We start from the raw sequence: 12428 nt of genomic DNA, 5'->3' as shown, positions 1-12428 counted from the left end.
GGGGTGGGTGGGGAGACATACAGAGAGGTGAGAGAGGGATAGGGTACTGTTGTCAACACTCCTGGCTAGTTACCGGGGGTGGTGGTTTCTGGTATCCAGGATAAGAAACAGTCCAGTTCTACTTCCTGCCTGGGTCCAAATGCTAGTTTTAATATTTTCTATGTCTGTGGCCATGGACAGTAAACCCCTCCAGGGTTCACTTTCCTCATCTTCAAAGTGGGGCTAAATGTTGCACCTACCTCATTAGGGCTGTTGTGACAGTTCTATAAGATGGATATTGTAAGAGCTTGGTAAATGCAGGCGGTCACCAAAACCAGGTGAAACGTACCCCAAGAAAGCAAGGATGGCTTAATATTTAAAAAGCAACCAGATGTAGGTCAGTGTATTAACAGAAAAAAATGAGATGAATCAAGGGCTGTGCCCATGTAGCTATATCACCTGAGACTGAGGTACCAAACCTAGGGTCCAGTTTTGGTTTTTTTTTTTTTTTTTTTTTTTTTTTTTGCGATACGCGGGCCTCTCACTGTTGTGGCCTCTCCCGTTGCAGAGCACAGGCCCTGGACTCGCAGGCTCAGCGGCCATGGCTCACGGGCCCAGGCGCTCCGCGGCATGTGGGATCCTCCCAGACCGGGGCACAAACCCGCGTCCCCTGCATCAGCAGGCGGACTCTCAACCACTGCGCCACCAGGGAAGCCCCCAGGGTCCAGTCTTGCTGAGGCCCTCAGTTTGGCCCTGAATCACTCACTGGGTAAATGCAATTGAGATCTTAAGAGTAGAGTGGGGCTTCCCTGGTGGTGCAGTGGTTAAGAATCCGTCTGCCAATGCAGGGGACACGGGTTCAAGACCTGATCTGGGAAGATCCCACATGCCGCGGAGCAACTAAGCCCGTGTGCCACAACTGCTGAGCCTGTGCTCTAGAGCCCGTGAGCCACAACTACTGAGCCTGTGTGCCACAACTACTGAAGCCCGCACACCTAGAGCCTGTGCTCCGCAACAAGGGAAGCCACTGCAATGAGAAGTCCACGCACCGCAGCGAAAAGTAGCCCCTGCTCCCTGCAACTAGAGAAAGCACCGCGCAGCAACGAAGACCCAATGCAGCCAAAAATAAATAAATTTAAAAAAAAAAAGGAAAAGAGAAGTGTGACTCCAGTTCTAGCCCTGTGAAGTGATTTCTCTTCTGAATCAATCACTTCCTGGCCTCACTGGCCTTATCCACACATTCACTGTCCAGAGCTTTGTGTATTTGGCTCCTTTTCATTCAGGTTCCAGCTTAAATTGTTGTTTTATTTAAAAAAAATTTATTTTATTGAAGTGTAGTTGATTTACAGTGTTGTGACCAGCTTAAATTTATTTCTCGTCCCTGCCCCCTTCGCCAACCGCTCAGCAATGCTAACCAAACTACTATTTTAATGATACTGAGCACCAATTTTAAAAAGTGATCTTATTTATCAATTATCTTTCTAGCTAAAATGGCAGTTCCATGAGAGTGGGGACCTTTTGTCTGAGTTACTGCTGTTTTTCCAGTGCCTGGCACCTAATAGGGGCTTGCTAAATATTTGTCGGAAAGCTGGCTTGCTATTGCAGCTTGCTGGAGGCTGCTCAAATGGTCTGGGAGGCTTTTCCCAAGTGTAGGAATCTGGTTTCTGACTCAGACCATGGAGAGTTGTCACCATTAAGACTTTGGGGATTGTGAGAACTTTGGCTTCAGAGGCAAACGTTTTCCTATCAGGAAATGGTCAGATTTAAATTATGATCTTATGTCCCAACCCCTACTTCTCCAGTTTGGGAAGAAACCTCAGGGATAAGATAAGTGAATAAGGACTCAGGGTCTACACGCCAGTTACACCTCAGCTCCGTGTGTCCTCCCACTTTGCTCTCTGGCCTTGACTCTTAGCACACCCTTGTCACCCCAAGCCACCTAAGCTTTCCCTCAAATCGTGCTCCTTTTAGTTCCTGAGGATGAGGCCCAACTTCAGGTTTCATTTCAGCCTGTGATAGTAATGAAAAGCAGACACAGCCAGTGGGGTCCAATGCTCGCCTTTGCAGTTATAAACTCTGGAGGCCAAATAGGCAGGAGGCACATGAAGAAAGGAGTCCAAAAAAGACATGGCCCCTGCCTGTTTCTGCCGTCACTTAAAGTTACTATTGTGATGTGGCATTATCTTTAAACCGCTCTGGCTTACCTGTCTTTTCTGTCCAAATGTGTTTTTGTCTGTTCATTCAGCTAGGACCCTCAACCATCACTCTGACAGTAAAATAACCCCAGACTCTGTTAGAGTGGGTGGGACTTGTAGTCCCCCATGGACTTGAGCTTTTTCAGATATCATGATTGTAACCAAGGTCACTCACAACCTCCAGGAGCTGCTTCTGGTGACTTGATACCCCCAGGTCTGAGACCCTTCTTTCCCCACCCACTGACCTGCCATTCATGTACCTAAATTCTGCCCCTTTCTCTCCAGGCTCCCAACAAACAAAGTGCCTTCTGTCATCAGCTTGTTGTTCAAAACCCATTTTTAATCCAGTAAGAGTGTGTAAATGTTTAAAAACAAAAATTGAAAAAATGCAGAGCACATAAATGTAAGAGGTGGCTGTGGTCATTCTCATTCACATTATTCTGCACCAGATTTACCTCTGGCAGATGGATCTGTTATTGGGAAAAGTTATTAAAACAACTAACAGTAGTCAGCATTTAGTGGATATCTTCTCTGTTCCAGATGCTTGTCTAAACTTTAAAAATATTAACTCATTTAGTCCTCACACTAAGTCTATGAGGCAGTTTTTTTTCAGATGAGGAGGCTGAGTCACAAAGGGGTTAAGTGACCTGCCCAAGACCACATAGTTGTCAGAGCCTGTGGCAGTGGCCAGGTTATACTGCCTTCTGAAAAGTACTGTACTACTTCCTGGAATGACAGCAAATGTTCTCGCAACAGGTGTCGTTCTGAACACTTTCTCTGCATTAATAGCTAATTCATATTTATAACAACTCTGTCATTAGTGTCTTATATATAGTATCTTATATATAGCCTTCTAGGAATGAGGTTTTTAAAATAATTTTTGAAATTTTAACATGAATATTGTAAAAACAACAAGAACAAAAAATCAATTCTGGCAGTGAGACAGTAGATCTCCTTGGTATTGCTGACTCTCCTGTGATTTCTTCCCACCACGTTTCTTTGTTTTGTTTGTTTGTTTTTTGGCTGCACCGGGTCTTAGTTGTGGCACGCGGGATCTTTTAGTTGTGGCATGTGGGCTCTTAGTTGCAGCATGCGGGATCTAGTTCCCTGACCAGGGATCGAACCCGGGCCCTCTGCATTGGGAGCGTGGAGTCTTAACCATTGGACCACCAGGAAAGTCCCCTCACCACGTTTCTTTGGAAGCTGAATGGTGGGGTGAAGGGGTGGGGTTCTGTCCTGGGAGGGTCAAGGTGAATGGGAAAGGCATTGATTGTATCATCCTTTACGGCAAAAAAAAAGAAAAGAAAAGAAATACAGTTGTTCATCAGTGTCTGTGGCCGATGGGTTTTAGGACCTGCCATGGATACCAGAATCCACAGATGCTCAAATCCCATAATTGGTCCTCCGTATCCGCGGTTATGCATATGCGGATTCAACCAACCACAGATGGTGTAATACTGTAATATTTATTGAAAAAAATCTGTGTGTAAGTGGACCCGTGGAGTTCAAACCTGTGTTGTTCAAGGGCCAACTGTAAACCCAATGCTGGTCACAGATAGGGGCCCAGTTCAACAAAATGTCACCCTTGAACTTCCTGGGCTTCAGGTTTCCTTATCTGTAAAATGGGGGTAGTAATGGGCCCACAACATTCAGTTATTAGGATTAAGTGGATAATACATGTAAATCACCTTAAACAGTATCCAGCACATTGTCCAATAAATGTTAGTGGTTACACGTTTGTGCAAAGTTTATTCTTTAGCAATCGTGAAACAAAAGAGTGTTCAATATCCTGAAAAGACCACCCATAGCTTAGTTACATGGACAAGGGAGGTTGCTGCATCAGTACAGTACAGTGTGGTCTATTTTTGTTAGAATACAAAGGTCAATACATTTTTGGCCGTGTCTCATTTAAGGTTGCTTTAAAAAATACTGTTCAGATTGTTGTTTTATAAAAATAGTGTGGGGACTTCCCTGGTGGTGCAGTGGTTAAGAATCCACCTGCCAATGCAGGGGACACGGGTTTGAGCCCTGGTCCGGGAAGATCCCACATGCCGTGGAGCGACTAAGCCCGTGTGCCACAACTACTGAGCCTGCACTCTAGAGCCCGCGAGCCACAACTACTGAGCCCACGTGCCACAGCTACTGCAGCCCACATGCCTAGAGCCTATGCTCTGCAACAAAGAGAAGCCACCGCAATGAGAAGCCCGCACACCACAGCAAAGAGTAGCCCCAATCGCCGCAACTAGAGAAAAGCCCACGCACGGCAACGAAGACCCAACGCAGCCAAAAAATAAATATATTTTAAAAATAAAAATAGTGTGAAAATAACACTATTTTTATAACACATACAATAATCTGAACAATAATGAGAATTGTGTCAAAGTCAAGATCCGAAAGGAAGCTACTAAACATTGTGTTCCAACTTCGTACATTGTATATCCTGGTCACCTTAAGATGAATAGAGATGCAGCTTCTTGTTGGAGTTGAAATAAGGATGATTTCAGATAGCCTCCTGGGATCCAAACCCCAAAGCTTGTTGTACCTATTTATATCTTCTGGCTTCAGAGACTCACGCCCAGACCAAGCTCCCTGGGAGTATCCAAGCCGCCCACCCCAACACAGACACACAGAAAGGACTCTTCTTACTCTGGGCGTGCCTGAAGGCCCATCAGTCACCTAGGAACTGGAGAATTTTCTGGGGGCCTCTGCATGTGTGATTATTTTTTATTCTGCACTTCAAATCTTGCTTGGCCAAGATTGTGCTGCTAAAAAGCAGCTTATACCACTCTTTCAAAAAAAGTCCTTTCGTTTTTTTTTTTTGAAAGTCATATTTCTGATTTTCAGTGAGTGATTCGCATACTAGCCCCTGTCCCTGTGGTCCCTGGACATTGTTCTTGTGTACACAAAAAAATGCCATTAGGGACTGAGGCTGGATAGAACTTAAAAGGGCGGAGCCTCCATCCTTGTGTCAGAACCTACCGTCCCTTAATGCGCTTGCGTGGTTCTCCCACGCCCTGGGGAGGATTCCTATCGATCTGTTCTGCGTTCGGAAGTTCTTCCTGGCAGCAGGCGGCCATCTTGCTGGAGCTTGAGAGAGGAGAGAAGGGTGACACTGGTTTCAGGGCCGCCCCGGGAGCCTCAAGAGCGGGAGGCAGCCCCGGAGGTGGTCCCTAATCCCGGGTCCTGCTCTTGGACCCGAGAAGGGAAGGCGGGGGTCGGTGGGGGCAAGATGGGTGGAGAATGCCAACAAGGATTGCTAGGCGGCGGGAGGAGGGGCGTTGCTATGGTGACCGGGGAGGGGCGGGGCCAGGTCTGCTGTGAATCATCTGGGCGCTGCCTGGGAAGGGCAGGACTGGGGTGGTGACCATGCTAAGAGCCGGGTGGGATATCGTGACATCCTGGACTGGAGGGACTCCGTGTCTATGGCAACGATCGCCTGGCGGAAGGGGCGGATCTAGATCTCTTCACTTGAGACGCTGACATTCCAGGCCCTTGTCCTGCAGGCTCCCGCGGGCGGACGCGCCGGAAGAGGAGGCCGGGGAATGGCTGCGGTGTGGCAGCAGGTCTTAGCAGTAGACGCGAGGTGAGGCGTGGGGTCGAAGCTCGCGGGAGCGGAAGTTACGTGGTGCATGCGCAATGGCGATAAGTGAGGCTGGGCGGAGAACTTGCCTTATGCGGCTGAGTGGGCTTGCTGGAGGTGAGCATGCGCAGTAGCAGGGTGTGGGGCTTGCCCGCAGGGAATGACTGGCAAGCGAGGGTTGTTAAACAGCATGCTAGGATAATGCAGTCACATGTGGGCATGCGCAGAGTCTGTGGTATTGGAGCCTTTGTCGGGGGTGGGGGGGTGATAGAGCCCATGCTGGTGACATCCTGTTCCCCACTTTTGCCCCCAGACTTCTCTTACCATCACTTCCCCAGTCTGACCCAATCGCCATACTGACCCCCACCATTGCCCCATGCTAACCCCCGTCACCATGTCAGATTGGCCCCTATTGTCTACACTGACTCAGTCACCCCATACCAATTCCAGCAGAACTGCAGACTGCCTCCATTGTGCCCACACTGCCCTCATTGCCATGCCCATTATTACTGCGGACACACCCTTATCACAACACCAGGGTGACCCCCATCACCACTGCTGATCACTTGCCATCCTGACCTATCACTGCCACACACCTCATTCTCCTTCCCTATCCCCTGAGCTGATTGATTCCCTCTGTCCTGTGCCTGCTGCCCGCCTTGCCTCCTGCCATCGCAGGTACAATGCGTACCGCACACCAACGTTTCCACAGTTTCGGACACAATATATCCGACGGCGCAGCCAGCTACTGCGGGAGAATGCCAAGGCTGGGCACCCTCCAGCATTGCGTCGGCAGTACCTGAGGCTGCGTGGGCAGCTGCTGGGCCAGCGCTACGGGCCCCTCTCTGAGCCAGGCAGTGCTCGTGCCTATAGCAACAGCATCGTCCGCAGCAGCCGCACTACCCTTGACCGCATGGAGGTGAGCTCCTCCCCACGCCACCTGCCTCCATATATATTCACTCCACAGACTTGTCGAGCACCTGCTATGTTCCAGGCACTGTTCCTGGCTCTTAGGATGAGCAGAGGGCAAAAAGAGATAATGTATGTCATAAATCAACAGACAATAAGATAAATAGGTTGATAAGCAGGCAATAAACAAGATAAATAGGTCAATAAACGTAGCAAACCAGGTAAACAAGTGAATAACTACCATGGCTTGTAGTGAGGAGTGCTAATATGGAAAAATAAGGCTGACTTGGGGAATGAAACAGGACAGGTGTTGGGAACAGAGAGAAGCTATTTTTAATGGGGATGCTCAGGGAAGGCGTCTCTGAGGAGGTGACAATTGAGGTGAGACTTGAATGAGGCAAGAGACAAAGCTGAGTGGTTTTCTGGGGGAAAAGTGTTCATTCTTTGTTCAAAGAGCATTTGTTAAGTATTTGCTGAGTGGGTCAAGGGTGAGAGTAGGGGAACTAGTGCAGAGGACACCACAGTAGTCCAGGTGACGGTGATGACAGTGGAAGGGGTGAGAAGGGATCTGGTTCCAGCATGCGGTATCTCAGTTGCCTGACCAGGGATCGAACCTGCGCCCTCTGCAGTGGAAGCGCAGAGTCTTAACCACTGGACCACCAGGGAAGTCCCATGGTTCTGGGTATATTTTGAAGACTCTAGATCTCATAGGTTCTTGAGGGCTGTTTGCAAGGTGCGCCTACCTTGACCCTCTGCAATGGAAGCACAGAGTCTTAACCACTGGACCACCAGGGAAGTCCCATGGTTCTGGGTATATTTTGAAAACTCTAGATCTCATAGGTTCTTGAGGGCTGTTTGCAAGGTGTGCCTACCCTGACCCTCTGTTTGCAGGACTTCGAGGATGACCCTCGGGCCCTGGGGGCCCGTGGGCACCGCCGCTCTGTCAGCCGAGGCTCCTACCAGCTGCAGGCACAGATGAACCGTGCCGTCTATGAGGACAGGTATGCACCAGGGGCAGCTGAAGGTTTGTGAGGAGGAGGGGAGCCACAGGGCAATGGCAGGCCAAACGCTAGTACCTCCCTCCTCTCACCCCTCACTCCTGTTGGGGCCTAGGCCCCCCGGCAGCGTGGTTCCCACGTCAGCGGCAGAAGCAAGTCGAGCCATGGCCGGGGACACGTCGCTGAGTGAGAACTACGCCTTTGCGGGCATGTACCATGTTTTTGACCAGCACGTGGATGAGGCAGGTGAGCCAGTGGATGGCGGGTCCCATCACCACGCATTTGCCCAAACAACTGGGTGACAACCACCCAGTGCATCCTTTTTTGGAATGCAGAGTCTCAGGCCCACCTCGGAGGAATTGCTATTCATCACACCTTTCGCAAAACCTAAAAGCCCTCTGCAAAGTGATCTGCAAAGTCTTGGTTACTTTGTCTACCATAAAGGGGCTCAGCAGCTTAAAAGAGCACTTTGCAGAAGGCTTCTGGGGTCATGAGTCGCTTGAACGAGCTTAAAACCTTTGCTGCAGAGAAATCTCCTTGGAAAGGGCAGAGTGGGTTTTGCAAACTGCCAAGACCCTGGTAACTGTAAAGTGCTTACTGAGATGTAGAAGGCTTTTTGCATTGCAGAAGTCATTTGCAATCCATAAAGTACCTGCCAAGATTTAGGGAGCTTTGGGTAGAGGGCCTTCTGGCGTTCCAACTCTCTTTCTCAGCCAAGGAAAACCCTTTGCTGAGGCCACTGTGCCTGGTGCAGTCGGTCCCGGCCCCTGGCTCACACGTCAGAACCTTCTGTAAATGAAAGCACCCGGTGAGCATGGCAGCTCTCACAAATGGCTCCTTGGCCTTGCAGTCCCCAGGGTGCGCTTCGCCAATGACGACCGGCACCGCCTGGCCTGCTGCTCACTCGATGGCAGCATTTCGCTGTGCCAGCTGGTGCCCGCCCCGCCCACCGTGCTCCGAGTACTGCGGGGCCACACCCGCGGGGTCTCCGACTTCGCCTGGTCCCTCTCCAACGACATCCTCGTGTCCACCTCGCTTGATGCCACCATGCGCATCTGGGCCTCTGAGGACGGCCGCTGCATCCGGGAGATCCCTGACCCAGACAGCGCCGAACTGCTCTGCTGCACCTTCCAGCCAGTCAACAACAACCTCACTGTGGTCAGGCTCCAGAGCACCCCCTTGCCGAGGGCGGGATGCCAGGCCAGGAGGGCTGTCGCAGGGAGTCGGGATAAGGGGGTCCCCTCTAGTCCATCGCCTCCGTCCTCCTCTGGCCAGACTCAGAGGGAAACAGGGCAGAACTGGGGACGTGGTTCTTGGTCTGGGATGGCCTCACTGTGGTAGACTCCGGGGATGGGGGGCGGTCTGGGGGTAGGGTCATGGTCCCATCAGCAGTAGTCCTACCGTTTTCCAACTGCAGGGGCTGCTGGTTGGGGAGCAGGATTACTAGTTGGAAACCTTGTTTCATCTCAGTGGCAGCATCATGGTGGTCCGACCCGGATAGAGAGTCAGAGGGCAGGGGAAGGAAATGAAAAGTCTGGCCTGGTCCTGAGTGGGGAGTAGGGGGAGCTGGCCCAGTGAGCCTGTGCTCTGGGATCCTTTCAGCTGTAGCAGCAGCCGCCGCCCTAGTATAGTCAAGGCTCCAGGAAGGACCAGGCAGGCCCCTTGAGTTCTGGGAGAAGCTGTCTCTTCTGGTCAGATTGCAAGAGGGACTGGCTGGGGAGGATGACCGGCCTGAGTCACCTTCCAGTCTACTGGCCCACCCTCACTGTGATGAGAGTCCAGTAGGGATCAGCCAGTCCCATCAACAGCAGCCCTGCTGTGGTCAGACTCAAGGAGGGAGTGGCTGGGAGCAGGGTGATGGTGTGCGGGTCTCACACACAGGTGGGGAATGCCAAGCACAACGTGCACGTCATGAACATCTCCACGGGCAAGAAAGTGAAGGGTGGATCCAGCAAGCTGACAGGCCGTGTCCTCGCTCTGTCCTTTGATGCCCCTGGCCGGCTGCTCTGGGCGGGTGATGACCGCGGCAGTGTTTTCTCCTTCCTCTTCGACATGGCCACAGGTAGGCAGACCCTAGGCCTGCATCCAGCTGCTCACACCCTCACCCTTCTGGTGCACAGTCCCAACCCTCACCGTTGCCTCCCCTCCTTCTGCTGCCGCAGGGAAGCTGACCAAAGCCAAGCGTCTGGTGGTGCATGAGGGCAGCCCCGTGACCAGCATCTCCGCCCGCTCCTGGGTCAGCCGCGAGGCCCGGGACCCCTCGCTGCTCATAAATGCTTGCCTCAACAAGCTGCTGCTCTACAGGTGGGTCTCCTCTCTGGGCCACCTGGAGGTGGGGGGCCTGCCACCTCTGTCAGACTGAGACAAGAGCCCTGTCTCCCCAGCAGACTAAGCCATGGAGGTTAACTTCATTGAGGGGAGAGGTTCGGTCTCCTAATAATAGTAATAATATGATAATGGTGACATCAATAGGAGCAGTAATAGTAATAGCAGTAGCTATCATGTGCGTAGCAGTTGCTGGGCCAGGCCCTGTTCATATCCCCTCATTTAATCCTCACAGCAACCCTGTGAGGTGGGTGCTGTAATCATGTCCATTTTACAGATGAGCAAACTGAGCCATAAAATAGACTAGAGTCCCCTTAGAGCAGTGGCCTGCTTTCCCTTCCTTCATTTTTTTTTTTAATTTTTTTTTTGAAGCTGGGAGTTTTACTATCCCCACTCACTTATGTCTGTCATCTAAATGCAGTTCTCAGCCTGGGCTGCACGCTGCTCCCTGCAGTAGCTCGGGTTCATTCCTTTGAATAGCCATGTGGTATTCCACGGTGCAGGGGTGCTGTAGTTTGGTCAGTCATTCCCTCTCTTTGTGCCTGTCCTAAAATCAGGATCTCTTAGGGACCCTTAGGAAGAGAAACTAGCAAATTAAACAACAGAGGCTCCCCATTTGTATCAACAGATACAGTTTCCAAACTGTCACTAACTCACACACCATCCCGTGCTTTATAGGTTTATGCAGTCGTCTCAAAACTGGATTTCATGAACCTTGAAAAGACCTCAGGTGCAGGGGTGGGGACACAAACTGGCCCACCATTCGTCCCCCTCTGGGGCTGAGGCTGCCCCCTAACCCACTCTCTTCCTCCTCTCAGGGTGGTGGACAACGAGGGGACCCTGCAGCTGAAGAGAAGCTTCCCCATTGAGCAGAGCTCGCACCCCGTACGCAGCATTTTCTGCCCCCTCATGTCCTTCCGCCAGGGGGCCTGTGTGGGTGAGTCCCATGGGGTCGGGGTGTCTGGGTGGCCAGGGAGGGGCAGGGACCAGGGCTGGTGCTGATCTGGCTCAGCTGTCACGACATCCTAATGCCCTGACTTCCTGGGCCACAAGAACTCTCACGCTCCAGCAACCTCACACTTTGAACACAGACCCCCCAGACAGCCCAGAAACCTCACAGCCTAAGACACAGACCCCTCCCCGCCACCAACAAAGAGCTCAGAGACCTCACACTCCGGACACGGAGCCAAAACAGCTAGGTGACCTTGCATCTGGGGATGGTCCACCCCAGAGCCCCCAGCCCCGGGACCTTACACCTTGGACATAAATCCCTCAACACCTCAGAGACTTCACATGCAGGGCACCCCGCTGCCTCCTGCAACACCTCCTGATGGTCTCTCATCTGGGCAGTGACGGGCAGCGAGGACATGTGCGTGCATTTCTTTGACGTGGAGCGGGCAGCCAAGGCCGCCGTCAACAAGCTGCAGGGCCACAGCGCGCCCGTGCTGGATGTCAGCTTCAACTGCGATGAGAGCCTGCTGGCTTCCAGCGACGCTAGCGGCATGGTCATCGTCTGGAGGCGGGAGCAGAAGTAGGAGACTTCCATCCTTGCCACCGTCCACCTTCCCACCTGCCTCCGGCCCCAGCCTTGTGTTTGTAAATAAAGTTCCTGTGGTTGTGCCGATGACTGGCTCCCAGGTCTTCTGGGGTTGGGATGGGGGAGAGGGCAGCTCTAGGACCCAAGATGGGATGGGGTTCACCTCCTCATTCATGCCTTCATGCATTGATTCATTGATGGATTCATTCAACAACCGTTTATGAACGTCTGCCATGTCAGAGGCACCACTTCAAGTGTTTTACACAGTCACGCTTTGGACAGACATTGTGGAGCACCTCTGTGCGCCGGGACCTGTTCTAGGCACTGAGGGTACAAGCTGTGACTTAAACTGGCAGGAGTGGCTGCCCTCGTGGAGCTTACGTTCTAGCGGAGGCAGGTAGATAATAGACAAAAATATATAACAGGTCAGCTAAAGCTGAGCGTTGTGAGGAAAAAGGGCAGGGGATAGAGTGCAGGAGTCAGGGGAGGGTTAGGCTCTTTTTGGTGTCCTGATCAGGGAAGATGTTCCTGACAGTGTGAAATTTATTTTTCTTTAATTTTTATTTTATATTGGAGTATTACATTAGGTCCTAGTTGATTATCTTTTTTATGTTTAGAAGTGTGTATACGTTAATCCCAAACTCCTAATTTATCCCCCCCTCCCACCTTTCCCCTTTGGTAACCATACGCTTGTTTTCTAAGTCTGTGAGTCTGTTTCTGTTTTGTAAATAAGTTCATTTGTATCATTGTTTTAGATTCCTCATATAAGTGATACCATATGATATTTGTCTGTCTGACTTACTTCACTTAGTATGGTAATCTCTAGGCCCATCCATGTTGCTGCAAATGGCATTATTTCATTCCTTTTTTATGGCTGAGTAATATTCCATTGTATATATGTACCA

General features: G+C 51.1%; 1 protein-coding gene across 2 annotated transcripts; it reads left to right on the top strand.

The window, feature by feature from the left end:
- Positions 1–5217: 5217 nt before the first annotated feature.
- WDR13 (WD repeat domain 13) lies at positions 5218–11610 on the top strand. 2 transcript variants are annotated; one of them, XM_060136933.1, is made up of 10 exons: positions 5218–5337; positions 5678–5757; positions 6433–6673; positions 7555–7664; positions 7777–7907; positions 8512–8819; positions 9543–9723; positions 9824–9965; positions 10805–10923; positions 11337–11610. In XM_060136933.1, the coding sequence occupies exons 2-10, from the start codon at positions 5717–5719 to the stop codon at positions 11519–11521; spliced, it is 1458 nt and encodes a 485-aa protein (XP_059992916.1). In that variant the 5' UTR covers positions 5218–5337; positions 5678–5716; the 3' UTR covers positions 11522–11610. The 2 variants fall into 2 exon arrangements, with proteins under 2 accessions (XP_059992916.1, XP_059992917.1); XM_060136934.1 differs by having other exon boundaries at positions 5327–5388.
- Positions 11611–12428: the final 818 nt, after the last annotated feature.

Source organism: Lagenorhynchus albirostris, chromosome X (assembly GCF_949774975.1).
Source record: "Lagenorhynchus albirostris chromosome X, mLagAlb1.1, whole genome shotgun sequence".
In the NCBI taxonomy this organism is placed as follows: domain Eukaryota; kingdom Metazoa; phylum Chordata; class Mammalia; order Artiodactyla; family Delphinidae; genus Lagenorhynchus; species Lagenorhynchus albirostris.
The sequence above is the reverse complement of the archived record's forward strand: the minus strand, read 5'-3'. Positions and strand labels throughout refer to the sequence as shown.